The sequence below is a fragment of the Crocodylus siamensis genome, chromosome 1, assembly GCF_052110815.1.
Source record: "Crocodylus siamensis isolate JL-2025a chromosome 1, ASM5211081v1, whole genome shotgun sequence".
Lineage (NCBI taxonomy): Eukaryota > Metazoa > Chordata > Crocodylia > Crocodylidae > Crocodylus > Crocodylus siamensis.
This window is the reverse complement of record NC_143395.1, coordinates 249,621,081-249,635,334: the sequence shown is the minus strand read 5'-3', so window position 1 is coordinate 249,635,334 and position 14,254 is coordinate 249,621,081. Positions and strand designations below refer to the sequence as shown.

The following is a 14,254-nucleotide window of genomic DNA, read 5'->3' as shown; positions in this document are numbered from 1 at the left end:
ACAGTGGCAGAAAGGGATCTTGGAGTCATTGTTGACTCCAGGATGAACATGAGCTGCCAATGCAAGGAAGCAGTCAGTAAGGCGTCCCCTCTATGTGACACTGGTCAGGCCACAGTTGGAGTACTGCGTCCAGTTCTGGGCACCACACTTCAAGGGGGATGTGGCTAGTATTGAGAGGGTCCAGAGAAGGGCCACTCACATGGTCAAGAGACAGCAGGGCAGGCCCTATGCAGAGAGGTTAAAGGGCCTGAATCTATTCAGTCTCCACAAGAGAAGGCTGAGAGGGGAACTGGTGGCTTTTTGCTAACTCACCAGGGGGACCAGTGGGAATTGGGGGAGGCTCTGTTCCCCTGGGTACCACTCAGGGTTACTAGGAATAACAGCCACAAATTGTTAGAGAGAAGATTCAGGTTGGACATCAGGAGACATTACTTTATGGTTAGGGCTGCCAGGCTCTGCAATGGGCTCCGAAGTGAGGTGGTACTGTCTCCTACCTTGGGGTCTTCAAGAGGAGGCTGGACAGATATTTGGCTGGGATATGACCCCAGCACCTGTTAGCTTGGGGCAGGGGGTCGGACCTGATGATCTGCTTAGGTCCCTTCCGACCCTAAGCACTATGGAACAGATTGCTTTTGTATAGTGCTAAGGGAAACTATAAATCGGTCATTGTCAAATGATACTTTCCACATCTAAAAAATAATAATTCCTACAGAACTGAATGGCACAGTATCTTTGATGATACCAGTTGGATGGCTGAAACTCAAAAAAAAATTTAGGGCTCCATTATATAATTTACCCACACTTTTAATATCGCCTTGAAGTAAAGATTTTAAGCAACAGAAAGTCAGTGAACTCTCTGACAAGACTCAAACGCTAACTTTAACTTTCTCCTTCTCCTTCAGTAAAATATAGTATTTTTCAGTAACACCTACAGACTGCATTTCATTAGCATAAGATAGAAGGGTGTGGACCATTTTTGTAGGCACTGATGTTGCTGACATGGGAAGGAGGCTGATATATAAATGGGAAGAAACTTTGAGGATAATAGCATCTTGTTGTCTGTCAGGAAGAAATAGGAGCTTAACAGCAGGGACAGTGTCTGTTTTTCATTATAGTAGAGGAATGTTCGGCACATGAGTGTTGAGCTGGACACTGAATGCTGCATCTTCCTTTGGAGCCAATTTGTGTTCAATTAGGAGGTACTATGAAGAGTCATTCCTTCAGCACTGAATAACTGATAAGATTCATGACTTCACCGAAAATGACTGGGGAGCTGAGGAGACTAGGTGTTTTTCTTTGCTGCTACAGGCTTTGTGGTCATTTCTCAGGGCTGACCCCTTATTGCCACCATTTTAAAGATTGGTGCTCACATTATATTGCTGGCTGTTTTTCTATAGCATCTCAGAAATTGGGTCTCAGTGTTATTTCTCCCCTGTATTTTTGAGCTCTCTAGAAAGCTTGTTATTGAAAAAGAGAAGTTTTAGGAAGTTGATGTATCAAACAACTCTTTCCATTTTTAGTGGTATACAATTTCTTTTGTTCTAATTAGATTTCTGACATAAATCTATTATCATGAGAAGCAGCTAACATTAAGTTGGATCATTAAATGAAGGCATTCAGATGAGCTCCTAAATATATGTTCTGGGGCACAACTGTGTAAACATACTCATGCAAAATCCCACTGAAATAAATGGAGCCATTTGAGTAACTGCTCACCTATCTGAGTAAAGATTCCACTAGTTGATCCTGTCTATTTTCCTACTATGAAATTAAGGTAAATTATTTAATTTGTGGGATTCCCTCTAAATTGTTGGAATTCTGTGTTGTTGGGATGTTGAATATGTAGGGAAGTCAAGAATGATTTGTACTGGTAGTGATTTAAGCCGAAGGTGTTCTGCAAAGGTAAATCAAAGTAGGGTCAGAAGATGGGTAAAGTCATAATGCAGCGAGTGTATTTCAAATTACAGCGCTTGTGCATACATCATACTGTTTATTTGTTTCTGGGTACAGCAGGTTCATTTGAGGCCAGATGGAAATCTACTTAATACATAAATTCAGGTACTTCTGGAAGTGCAGCTGCTTTGATTGTTACAAGGAGAAACATACCACAGAATAAAAAGTAAATACTGTTCAGATGCTCTCTTTTTTGTTAAGTAATGGGTACAAATTCAAAGCTGTTGACAATCTCTACATAATAACTCTCTTTGTAAGCACCACAATTTGTTTTTGCAAGTTTTGAAGTGCTAAAAATAAAGCAACCACTCTAGTATTCAATTTCTTACAACAATTAAAAAGTCAAGTTGCACTAAGGCTGGTATTCATGTTATAGCAAGGCTGCCAAATTAACATAATCATTGGTGTTATAAAGAATACACTTTATAGCTCAAACTTTTTTGTTTTCTTTTCACATTTTTTTCACAACTGAAACAATTGAGACCACAGAAAAACTGTATAGAAATAACTCCTTACCTAAAACACTTGAGCAAGCAAAAAGCCAAACATATCGTATTTATATCCTAATTGTACGACGGAAAATATCTATGCTGGAAAATAAATGACCAGATCTTCAGCAGTTTTAAGGTAAGAGTATTGGTCTATGAACTTCAGAGGTGGAGCTATGCTGATAAACACAAACAAAAAGCTAGTCTCTAACATTCTGAGATCTACTAGCTTGGTGTATAATCACTGCTCTATAGGGGTCCCGCCACTGAAAGAAAGAAAGAAAAAAAAGTACCACAAAGATATCCAATTGTTTAACAGAAATAGTTCATTCCTTGAACCCTGTGTGCGCTACAAAACTGAACACAAATGTCAAACTCTGCCAATGTAAAACTATACAATCTTATTTTCATATTTCCATAAAATCAAATAAATGGAGAACATTTAATATTCCATCTAAATTAACACCTCAGAATTTATCCGACTCTGCCACACAGTTTGTGACTTTAATCTAATGTCCTTGAGCCAGATCCCACTCTGCATTTGTGCAACCCATTTTCTTAAGCATACTACAGAAGGCAGAATTTGGCACATTTAATCTCCAAAACTGGTTTGAAATTCTTAGAAAATAGGCTTTGCTGCAGTTTTTCAGCAATACTCTTTCTGATCCTGGCTTTTGGAAGGAACGATTACAGACCTGACCCTTCCCTATTCAGACAGCTGTAAAACGCAAGTAACAATGTAAAATCAATATACTCAAGAAAACAAGACCCAATGTTTTAAAAAGAAGTTAGTTACATTTTCCCAAACTTTAGTAAGTGCTCCATCTTAGTTCAAGGAGGACTCTTATGTTGGAAGAAGTTATTTCTTTCACTTCCACATTGTCTAAATGTCATTGTAACAATCATAGGGATTGTGTAATTACCTTGGACCAGTTACCTATACAAAGTACTTATCACACAATAAAAAGCTCCAACTAGCTATAAAGTTAGACCTGGAAAATGCATACTAACTTTATAGTTGGTTGCTATCAAGCTTTAATTTGCATGTGTAGCAGGGTCTCCTGCTCTCCAAAGCTGGGGCCCTCAATTGATGGGGCTCCTTGTCATGGGAGCTTGCTTCTTGCCAGTGCAGAGGGAATCCAGGACAGGGTACCCCTTCCCTGGTAATATGGCACGATGGGATCTAAATGCACATATGGAATTGCAGGAGTTGGAACTGTGTGGATCACACCTTAGACCCCACTGCACCTTTATCTGCATATGCAGATGGGGCCTAAGTGAATAAAAAGACAGAATAAAAAAGTACATAACTGTGACACAACAGATTGTACTTACCAGCCTGACCAAGTGTATACTCCTGATACCTTGTTCCTATTCTGTTTGTAGCTGTACAGTTATATCGTCCAAAATCATTGTCAGATGTTGGAGCAATCTTTAAAATAAACAAAGACAATTTACCATCTATTTTCCAGTTATTAATGACAATATCTCAAAGCTTCTAAACATTTTTCATTTAAATACTCTTTGGCTAAACAGTATGAAGATCTCTTATTTCACTATTTCACATTATTCTTACAGAATAGTCAGGTAAAACATACATTATGATAAGTTCTAGTCATTCACAACTTGCATGGGAAAGAAGTTATTGATTAGCACATGGTGAATTGTTCAGAGCCACAATGTCACTTCAGGGTGCTTTAGTACACCAGGACAATCCTTAATACTTGGGTGTATTGCTTTACATCACAATTCCTGGTACTGCAAATTGTTGTTTGGATAAATAATACGACATGAATATTCTGTTCGTCTTTCAAAGCTTTGTTCAAGAAATTAAGTGAGACTGTTATTCAAGGTTCCAATTGTTCTGGCTAAAAAGCAGTTTACACAGCTTCTGCATATATCTATAGGACCCAGTGACTTATCTGAGCTCCTTGACCAATTCATAACAACAGAGATCCTTAAAATAAAGAGCTACAACCTCCTCCCTTGAAGTTGTCGTGGTTGTATTTTATGGGCCTTTGAATTAAACTATGTGAAAGATTTGCAAAGACTAAATACTAGGGGTGCACTGATAGAGATTTTTTGAGCTGATACAGATTGACAATTTTTAACAAGCCCTATTGGCCAATACTGATCTGATTGCCAACATGTAGCCGGGCAGCTTGGAGAGCAATGTTTGGCTAGTAAGTCTGTTGTAGGGGGAAGGGGCAAGGAGGGAAGGAAGGGGCATGGGCAGGGCAGAACAAGGCCCCTGCAGTGAGGGAGGGAGTGGGGCTGGGGCTGTGGCAGGGGCAGGTGCTGCACAGCTGGGGTGGAGCACAGGACAGAGCCATGAGCAGCTCATCTGGGGGGGTGTGGGGAGGGGGGGCTTCCGCCACTATGCACACCCTAGGAGGGCATGGGAGGTGTGTGCCTCCAGATCTGTGCATGGGGTGAAGGCGGGCTGCCACTGTGGGCTGGGGCAGGGGAGGTGCTGAGGTCTTCCTGGAGGGGGGCTGGGGCAGGTGATGGCAGCACTGGGAGGGGGGCCCACAGCCACCCCAAAATTTGCTATAGCCCCCCCCGCCACTGCCCACCTGAAGAGCAGCACAGCCCAGCCCCCCACCAGGAAGAGCTTAGCTCAGCCTGCAGTGGCAGCCTATCCTCACCCAGCTCTGAGGTGCCCTCCTGGGGTGTGTGTAACAGTGGGAGTTGCCCTCCCTCCCTGCACAACCTAGATGACATCTCTAAGAGTACATACAGTTGCTTGAGGAGATTAAAGGAGGTTACATTGCATTAAAAATAGCCACCTGATCTAACTTAGTACACTCTGGTGCAGACCTTACACTTAGATCCCTAGTTAGATGGATCCAAACATGAACTGTACAGATGTTAAGGTTGGTCTAAAAATGGCTAACCCAACTAAAATTAACTGCATATCTGAGGTAGTTTAATTTACAATGGATCAGATGAGCCTAATCTAACTGAACTTGTGTATAGATCCCAAGGGAGTCTCAGAGCTGGGAAAGCCCAGACACTGGCCCCAGGTCCAGGGCTGCACTTTTCCTATCTCTCTCTCTCTGGCACTGGGCTAAACATCCTGGTACCTTGCCCCTTCCCCTCACAGACAACTCTCAACCCCCCACAGACCAGCCAGGCCACCTGAATCCAGAACCCCCCCTGCCTCTGACAAGCTACTCTTGGTGCTGGGAACCAAAGAAGTAAATCAGGGTGCCGGCAGGGTTCGGATGGAGTGGGGATTGGTTCACTGGGGGAGGTTTTTTTGTTTGGGGGTGGGAGGGGTCAGGAAGCTAAAAATAGCCCCTAGTCCTGGAGGGGGGAAGACAGCCCCCTGCCACCCCCCAAACTTCATGATGGCCCCTACTAGTTCCTCTGATACTTCCAAGCCCTTCTGGACCCCACCAACACCCTGCAGATCCTGCTGCCAATCGCCTCCAGCAAACAGTGCTAGCTGCCACTAGTCAGTGGTGCCCTTATGAGCCAAAAGTGTGGCTCTTCCCTGGCTGCACAGAAGGGTAACAGCATACTGGGCTAAATTAGTAGAAACAGCATCAGCTGTTGAAGGAAAGTGATTCTTCCCCTCTTTTCAGCACTGGTGAGGCTACATCTGTCCAGTTTAGGGGTCCCACTACAGAAAGAATGTGGGTAAATAGGAAGAAATCTAGTGGAGGAAAGCAAAAATGGTTAACAGGCTGGGGCACAAGACTTCTGAGGAGAGGCTGAGAGAATGAGGCTTCTTTAGTCTGTAGAAGAAAAGACAGAGGGGATTTAATAGCAGCCTTCAACTCCCCGAAGCATGGTTCCAAGGAGGATGGAGCTAGACCATTCTCTCAGTCATGGCAGATGAGAGAACAAGGAGCAAGAGAAGTTTAGGTTAGATATTAGGAAAAACTCTCTCACTAGGAAGGTAGTATGACACTGGAACAGGTTATCCAGAGAAGCTATGGAGTCTCCATTCTTGGAGGTTTTTAAGGCCCAACTAAACAAATCCTTAGTTGGGATGATCTAGTTGGGAATGGTCCTGCTTAAAGGGGTTTGGACTAGACCTTCTGAGGTCTCTTTCAAACTTAACTGTCTATGATTCAGTCCCCTCTGCAGACTCCACTTCCCTCCCTGATTTCTCAGATCCCCTTACCCCCATAGCCCTCCCTCTCCCTGTGGACACTACTTGCCCCCCAATTCCTTCCTCCGGACCCTGCTTGACCCTCCCCCCCAGGTTCCCACTGGAGTTTAATTAGTTTTAGTAGGAGGATATTCAGTATGAGAATTGACAGACATGGGGGAAGCCCCTCCCCCACCACCTCAAACAGTGTTTTACTGGAAGAGTAAAACTATTAGATAAAAACAGAAAAAGCCCCACTGAAATGCATGAACTATACAGATGGGTGAGCCAAGTCAAACTGACATAGTTCTTCTGGACATGTGCTTAGTGTGGGGCTGCACTGAGTTGAAAGTAAAGCACCATTTTTCCCCCCTTGTGTCTGTCAGTGGTATGGCCTGTATGCTTTTCTTTAAGAATTTTGCTGTTATACTTAAGTGGTGGTTCTTTTAATGCAAGTTGTGGCATTCTCATTTGAATGTAATTGAAAATGTATAATCTGCTTCTTGTACAGTAAATAATCTTCCCATGTTTTGTTAATGTCAATAAGAAAAGGATCATGTCTATGGAAGCCTTTCCATTTCAAGGGAAGCACTCTATAAAATTAATGGGAATTTTGCTTGAATGTTGAACTTAAGAATGTTTTTAAGTAGTCATGGTTGAAAATATTGTATATTTTTCTGGTGATCTTTTTCACACAGCTCTGAACATTTACTCCTTTTATAGTATAAAATATTGCTAGCATCAGTAACAGATAGAACAAGCAGAAACAGATTTGCTAAATAAAAGATATAATTGGAACATTTCTCATCAGATCTTCAAAGACTTTCCAAGCATTCGTTCTCAACAGAGAAAAGAGAAGAAAGCACTTGCATGGGGAACAAGCAAGTATATAAATGAGAAAGAAACACAGAAAGGATTTTTCATACAGCAAAATTCTCCTTGAGTTGTGCAAAGTTCATTTGTTAACCAGATATCCTCAGACATACAATACTGCATTTTTAGTTGCCGACTCACAGTAACACTTTTGTTCAAATTGAATAGGAGCCCCAAACAAACTGTCAATGAATTCATGTTTTAAAAGTATGTTTCAATTATGAACTTCTCTTCATGTGACATCGTTACAAACAAAACTCCAAAGATAACAGGAAAACGATATGGACAGAAAACAGCTATCTAGAAGTGTTTGTTGCTTCTGCATTATAAATTCACTATTAACCCAAACCCATTATCTTGCTCTCAAGGAAATCAATTATAATGTTTTGTTAATGTCAATAAGAAAAGGATAATGTCTATGGAACCTTCATATTAACTTTGGAACTGATACCTCGGATATTGATAATTGCTAATACTATAGACAATTCTCTCTCTCTCAATCTCTGCAGCATTAAATGATTAAGAATTAGAAGAGAAATTAAAATTAGATTTAATGTAAATGCATATTTGATTGATAGTATGTTTATGTTTTATATTTTCCATTGAAGTATAAAGCATTACTTACTAAGTTTTGGATAATTTACACATATAATATTGAAAAATGACCTCTCTTCAGCAATGTATCTTTTCTTTTGTGTCTAAAGAAATTTTCAACTTCTCACTTTAAAATGCTTTATACCAATTAATTAATTAAGCATCACAGCCATCCTTTAGGAAGACATCTCTTTTCCACTTAGTTTTAGTGCCCCACTAAGCCTAAGTTTAATTTGGATGCTACTCTCTACCATCTTTAGTACAACCTTTTACGACATTGGATGCATCTTTGGATTGAGAGGAAAAAAATAGTAATTTTTTCTTCATAGATTTATTACTCTTCCCTCAAATGCATGTGGAACTGCCACGAGCTAGTGAGAAGCTTGCAGAATTCAGGGCAGTATGTGGTCTCTGTATGCCCAGAGTAAGGTATATACATTTTCCCCTCCCTTCTTCTGACAGACTAGCCAAGGCATGCTTGTGTGGTTTTGTGGGGGTGGAATGGCTACTTGTTCCAAAGTGTCAAAAATCACTTGCTCCAAAGTCAAGATTAAGTTACAACAACCTTCAAGATTTCTAGCGCAGTTATTCATTCCATAGAGAGTTTCATTCTGTGGGAAACTGAAAGTGGATTTAGGGAAGGGTGAGGAATAGGGAATCGTTATACCTTTTGCTATGAGCTGCATGAATGTTGATGTGTGTTAGTGCTAGCTTGGTGTTTGGAGGAGTCACACTCTTAGTTTACAAACCGTCTTTGACTGCCCTCCACCTTCTGTGACTTGCCACTAGAGACCTGGGCTAGGGACAGGTAAAAAAGTCTGAGGCTAAATTGATTCAGTTTTTATAGGTTAATCTAATCTGGCTAGGCTGAATCACATTGTACTTGTACAGACATCCAAGAAATGTAGGCACATACCTGCAGTGGTTCAGGGTAGAAGCTAAAGCAGCCCTCCCTTCCCTTTCACGTGGCTGAGTTGAGGAGGGTGTGGCCAGGCCCCAGCAGGATTAGGAAGGGTTCCCCCCTGACCCTCCTTGATAACAGAGCTTTTGTAGTATGTTTTTTTGCATATTAGTCATTATGCTTAAATGATAATAGTACTGAATTGATCAACCTCTATGTTTGTATGAACAACTAAAACTCCATTTTGTGCTTGTTCCCTGCTTGACATGAGTAAATGAACTTCGTATGCCCTGTGTGAGTGAGTATCTGTCTGAGAGGGTGAATGGTGAAAGAATGGTAAGTATTTGCATGAAAACAGAAGAAGATTTCACTGATTGTGTAAGGAACAAGGTGCCAATGTATGAGTTACCAAACAGTAAACTAATTAAGCTAATTAATGAATGGCTGAAGAACTCATCTGTGATCAGGTGTGAAGAATAGTAAGAAGAAGGAATTTTGCATATCCTGCCATTTGAACTACACAATGCTTCAAAGCAGAGATACCAACTCACAGCTAGCAACTTTACTGGAATGACCTCATCAGAGATACCAATTTTACTGGAATGACCTCAAGTTGACATAAACAGAAGAAACAACTTCTAATTGAAAACTGAGCACGGAAAAACCCCAATGTTGAACAAAGACTTGAAATCCCTATAAAAGTGAGATGCAGACAAGCCAAGATAGGGAATCTATTCTCTGTTACCTCCTGGAGCACAGGCACGTCGGTTTATGTCTGCTCATCACCCTCAATGAGCCTGGACTGGCCATCCAGTGCTAACATTCTACTGGTAACTATAACATCTTACTGGAGTGGTTTTGTTTGTATGTTTGTTTGTATGTATGCTTGTGTATGTCTGTTTGTAAGACTGATGTGTGCAAGCTTATGTTTCTGCTTCATGTAATTAATAAATGTGGCATTTTGCCTTATCTCCCTTTATAAGTACTCCCTCCTAATTTGAGCAATTGGCAATTTAAAGTAACACATTTATCAGCTCTGTTATCAGCGTTTATCACCCCACCAGAAACCAACAGCCTCTCTCATTAATTCATCTCTTCTTAAACAAAGAAAGATTGGAGGGACATTACCATCTGATCTTTGATTAGCTCCAAAAAGCCCTAAGCCAATATTGTTGTTTGCCACAGCACAGACCATAGCCAGCACGTGGTCTGCTAGCTAATGGAGAGGTGTCTGTGTACGACAGAGGATCCCTGTTTAGCAGGGAGAGGGCAGGGGAGGGGGAAAGCAGGAGGAAACCAGTCAGATCTTGCTGTGCCTTCAAGTCTCTGCCAGAGGTCCAGCCAGGGAGCAGAGAGGAGGAGCCAGCCCTGCTGATGATCAGAGAGCCCCACCCAGCCCAGAGAGCATGCTGGGATTCTGGGGGACTCTCATTTAACTTAAACCAGCAAGGGGTCTGGGACAGACATTGCACAAACCAATTTGACCCAAATCAGTTAAGTCTGATACTATATTCAACCAGGTTTGTCTCAAACTGGTTTCAGCCATTTTCAGACTGGTTTATATGCACTGAACTTCTGTTCTGTTACAGGTTTAAACCAATTTCTGATCATTTCAACTGGTTTATGTGTAAAGTCTGTCCCTAGCCCTGGTAAGCAGGGTCAGGACTAGGAGTAGTAGCTGTGAGTTGCCACTAGAGACCTGGTGAGCCAGGACAGGCTGTTACCCTTGCTCTACAGGTGGAGGCATGAGAAATCTGGGATACTGGAGGACTTCAACTTGGGCAGCACATGTGTGGGAAGTGGCCATGCTTTAATAGAAAACGAGTTGTGTAGTGCAGATCAGAGATAATCCTGACCTGGCACAATGCAACTTAGAGCCACTTAACAAGTATTTAAAATCACTTTCAGGTGTTATTGTGTGGACAATCCAGGGATTAAGAGGTCCAGGAGTTGTCCAAAATTACTGTGTAACAAGGCCCCTAATGTCCAATACACTGAGGAGACAACCTCCTTTCCTCAGCAGTTTAAGTCAGGGATAACGATGAGATCCTAACAAAGAGCTGAGAATGGGGGCGGAATGATGGAAAGAGAGGGCAGATGTCCCTCTATCAGGTGTAAAGTTATTCAGGAAGCCTGATAGACATGATTTTCCCTTGTATTTCCTCTGTTTTCCTTGTAAATTAGGGAAAATGTAGCTCATCTATGACCTTCTAGGATCAGTTCCAGGAATGAAAAGGGAGTTTAATTTCTTTATTTTTTCAGTGGCATTACTATGGAGACTACCAACAACAAATCTAACTAATATCAACTGGAGTGGTCGTCTGGTATGGCAAATACCAGTTTGCTTTGACAGGAATTGAAAAAAAAATCTTTTCATATCAAGGAAAGAGCTATCATGTGTTGACTTGGTTTTCAAAATCAATGTTTAATATTAATCTAGTCAATCAGTTTAAATATTTTAAAATGTTCAATTTGTATTTGCTGCTTTCAAAGCAATGCAAATTATACCAGTTTTCACTGAAAATAATGAACTGACAGAAAGACAAATGCTGAAATTTGAGGACTATTAGCTAATTGGATCACAAGGAATACTGAGATGAATAACTCATAAGATTGTTTTATGAAGCTTCCTTATTGTGTCATACAGCTAATCTTTTAATAGTTTGATATAACCCTTGTGATGGCAACTGACTGGAGAAGAAATTAAATGATTCCCCTGTGATGAATGCAATCTCATTTCATTTAATGCCTTACCTCTAATATCAACTTTCTTCCTGCACTGTAGATCTTTAAATGAGTAGTATTTTTTGCAGGTAAAACTAACTTTCCTCTTCTCCACTGAATTGAAGCTGAAGGATTAGCTAGCACTTCACAACTTATATTGATGGGATTGCCTTCCCAAGAATAATACATGGTCTGATTTGACACAAATGTTGGAGCATCTGGAAAAAAGGAAATATACAAATATATTAGCTGTTATATTTCATTAAAATATGCAATGTATAAAATATGCAAGCTTTGAGGCTCTGAAGGATATGTGAAATTACTACTCTGTCACTTCACAATATGGATTATTACACTGTCACCTTTCATGGTAATTCCAAACATTCACCAAAAATGTACTTATGTTTGGTGTCCATCACTGAATTCGTTTCAAAATAATTTACTTATCACAGTTCTCTATAACAAATACTTATGTATGCCATGACGAAAGTTCAGTTGTAGGCCTGAGAACCTGAACATGGAGAGAAACTTCTATCAATTTATCTCCATAGAAGTTTTCAAGTCTCATTCATCTCTGGTCTAAGCTCTCTTCCTCTATATTCAACCTGCTGGAGTGACTACTCACCAGTGAGTAGGTCTGAAAGTTGTCATATAGCAGGTTAAACCCAAAATAACTAGGTTGCCAAATATAATGTCATGAACTTAAATCACTCACTCTGACTTATAAATGTTGATGATTAGTCTAGTCCAAGTCCACTGTAAATTCTTTGGGTGCAGTAACTGTGTTTTACGATATGTCTCTACAAAATCCAACACAGAACTGAAACCAGCTTGATCAAGTGTGGGTGAAATGACCTATCAGTCAACATCAGATGTATTACACAATAAGAAAAGGATGACATGGATGACAAATTATAACTCTGTGAAAGACTAAAATAATGAGTTAACTTTTAGGGAAATTATATCACACTCACACAGGCACAAATATAAGATACACACTTGGCAGCCCATTAGGGGCCCCGAAACCAGATTAAAACAACTGTAACTAAGTGCTAAAAAGGGGCTTCAGGAAAGGTTTAACACTAATTGTGTTTTTGAGATGCACATGTATAAACTCCTTCCATATTTGCCTTTGTAAAATTGCTTAATCTTTTAGTATAATGTTGCTGCTCTTACAGGAATGTATCCTGGCTTTGATCAAAAAGTAGAATTGGCATTATTGGGAGTTTTGAGCACAGATCAAGGATGATATATTATTGGTCAAAGATGGCAAAGATTTTTCAGATATACTCAACTTCCTGAGGGAAGAACCTGGCTCCAATCATGAAAGAAAAAAAAATGTCTTTCTAGAATCCTATTTTAGTATGCTCATCTTTTGCCACCAGAAGTCATAATACCATGTAATTTAATCAGTGCTAGACTTTTGCAGCAGTTAAATACTTACATTCAAGATACGGTACTTTTATAACATCTAAAGGGCAGATTTTAGCCTACAAATATTTTTATATAAAGGATACAATAGCAGAGGGGCTGCAGGATTTGACATTTCACATTAATGCAGCTTTCTGAAACAGAACATTTGCACAGAATCTATCTGTATTATGATTTGTTAGAGTCAGCAACCCTAAAGTATTAAGCTAGGAACATCAGACATAGTTGGAGAAATGGGGCAGGACTATGAGAGCTTTGTGGAGGGATACTGAAGAAACTGACATTCATTTCTGGTGGGACAGAACATGCTACAAATCCATGGTTCATTCTGAGTAAGCAATTTGCACACCATTGTTTATACTTTCTTAAAATTAGTGTTTTGTTTTGTTTTTTTTTACAAGTGAATAGTGAGCTTGTAAAAGGAAAAATACAAATAAACTACTATCTGGTTTTCTGTTGTGAAAAAAATGTGGCTAGTGATATAATGAACTCTACTTTTCTATGGCAATTCTAACAGTTTGGCCAAATTTTGTTAAGCAAAGAAGGGATGTAATTTTCCGCATGTACACACATTTTGGAAGACTAAATGTTTCCTAAGATTATTTGTTTCTTAAAAACATAGCAATATCCAAACGTTAAAGATCTGCTTTTTTAGTTTATATAAGTAACCATGTCTTATGTTCAAGGTACTTATACATGTTTAGTAGGGGTGTGCAAAGTGGGTCCTATTCAATTTGGATTCAGCCCAAATCAGGGACAGTGATTCTATTTGTTGATTTGGATTACTGTCCCTGATTCAATTTGGCTGAATTTGAAGAAAATCAGTGATTTGGATATAGATACAGCTTTAAATGTTTTTCTACATACCTCAAGGTACCAGCGTGGCTCATGAACGCTAAGATGCTGGGGCGGATGCAGCATCCCACAGGAGTGTGGGGGGACCATCCACGTGCTCAGCAGCAGATCCAGAAGTGGACCAGAAATACTCCCACCAGGGAGTGCACATGGGGGCCCTTGCCCCCCCAGTTGGCATTTGGCCATGGGGTGACCCTAGGTGCCCCCCCTAGATCCAGGAGGCACCAGTTGCCAAGATGGCAGGCTGCCCGGGGAGGGGGGGCTGTGTGCTCCCTGGCAGACCCAGAAGTGTATTGGAAGCACTTCTAGTCCACTTCTGGGTCTTCTGCTGAG

At 40.6% G+C, this 14,254-nt stretch overlaps 1 protein-coding gene across 1 annotated transcript in view; it reads right to left on the bottom strand.

Moving 5' to 3' along the window:
* Nucleotides 1–14,254, bottom strand: part of NCAM2 (neural cell adhesion molecule 2) — a 535,968-nt gene that overhangs the window by 139,449 nt on the left and 382,265 nt on the right. Inside the window, exons 10-11 of the mRNA XM_090060216.1 lie at nucleotides 11,666–11,853; nucleotides 3,777–3,873 (exon numbers count right to left, since the gene is read on the bottom strand). Coding sequence (XP_089916342.1) covers nucleotides 3,777–3,873; nucleotides 11,666–11,853 — 285 coding nt within the window. The remainder of the gene's footprint in view (nucleotides 1–3,776; nucleotides 3,874–11,665; nucleotides 11,854–14,254) is intronic.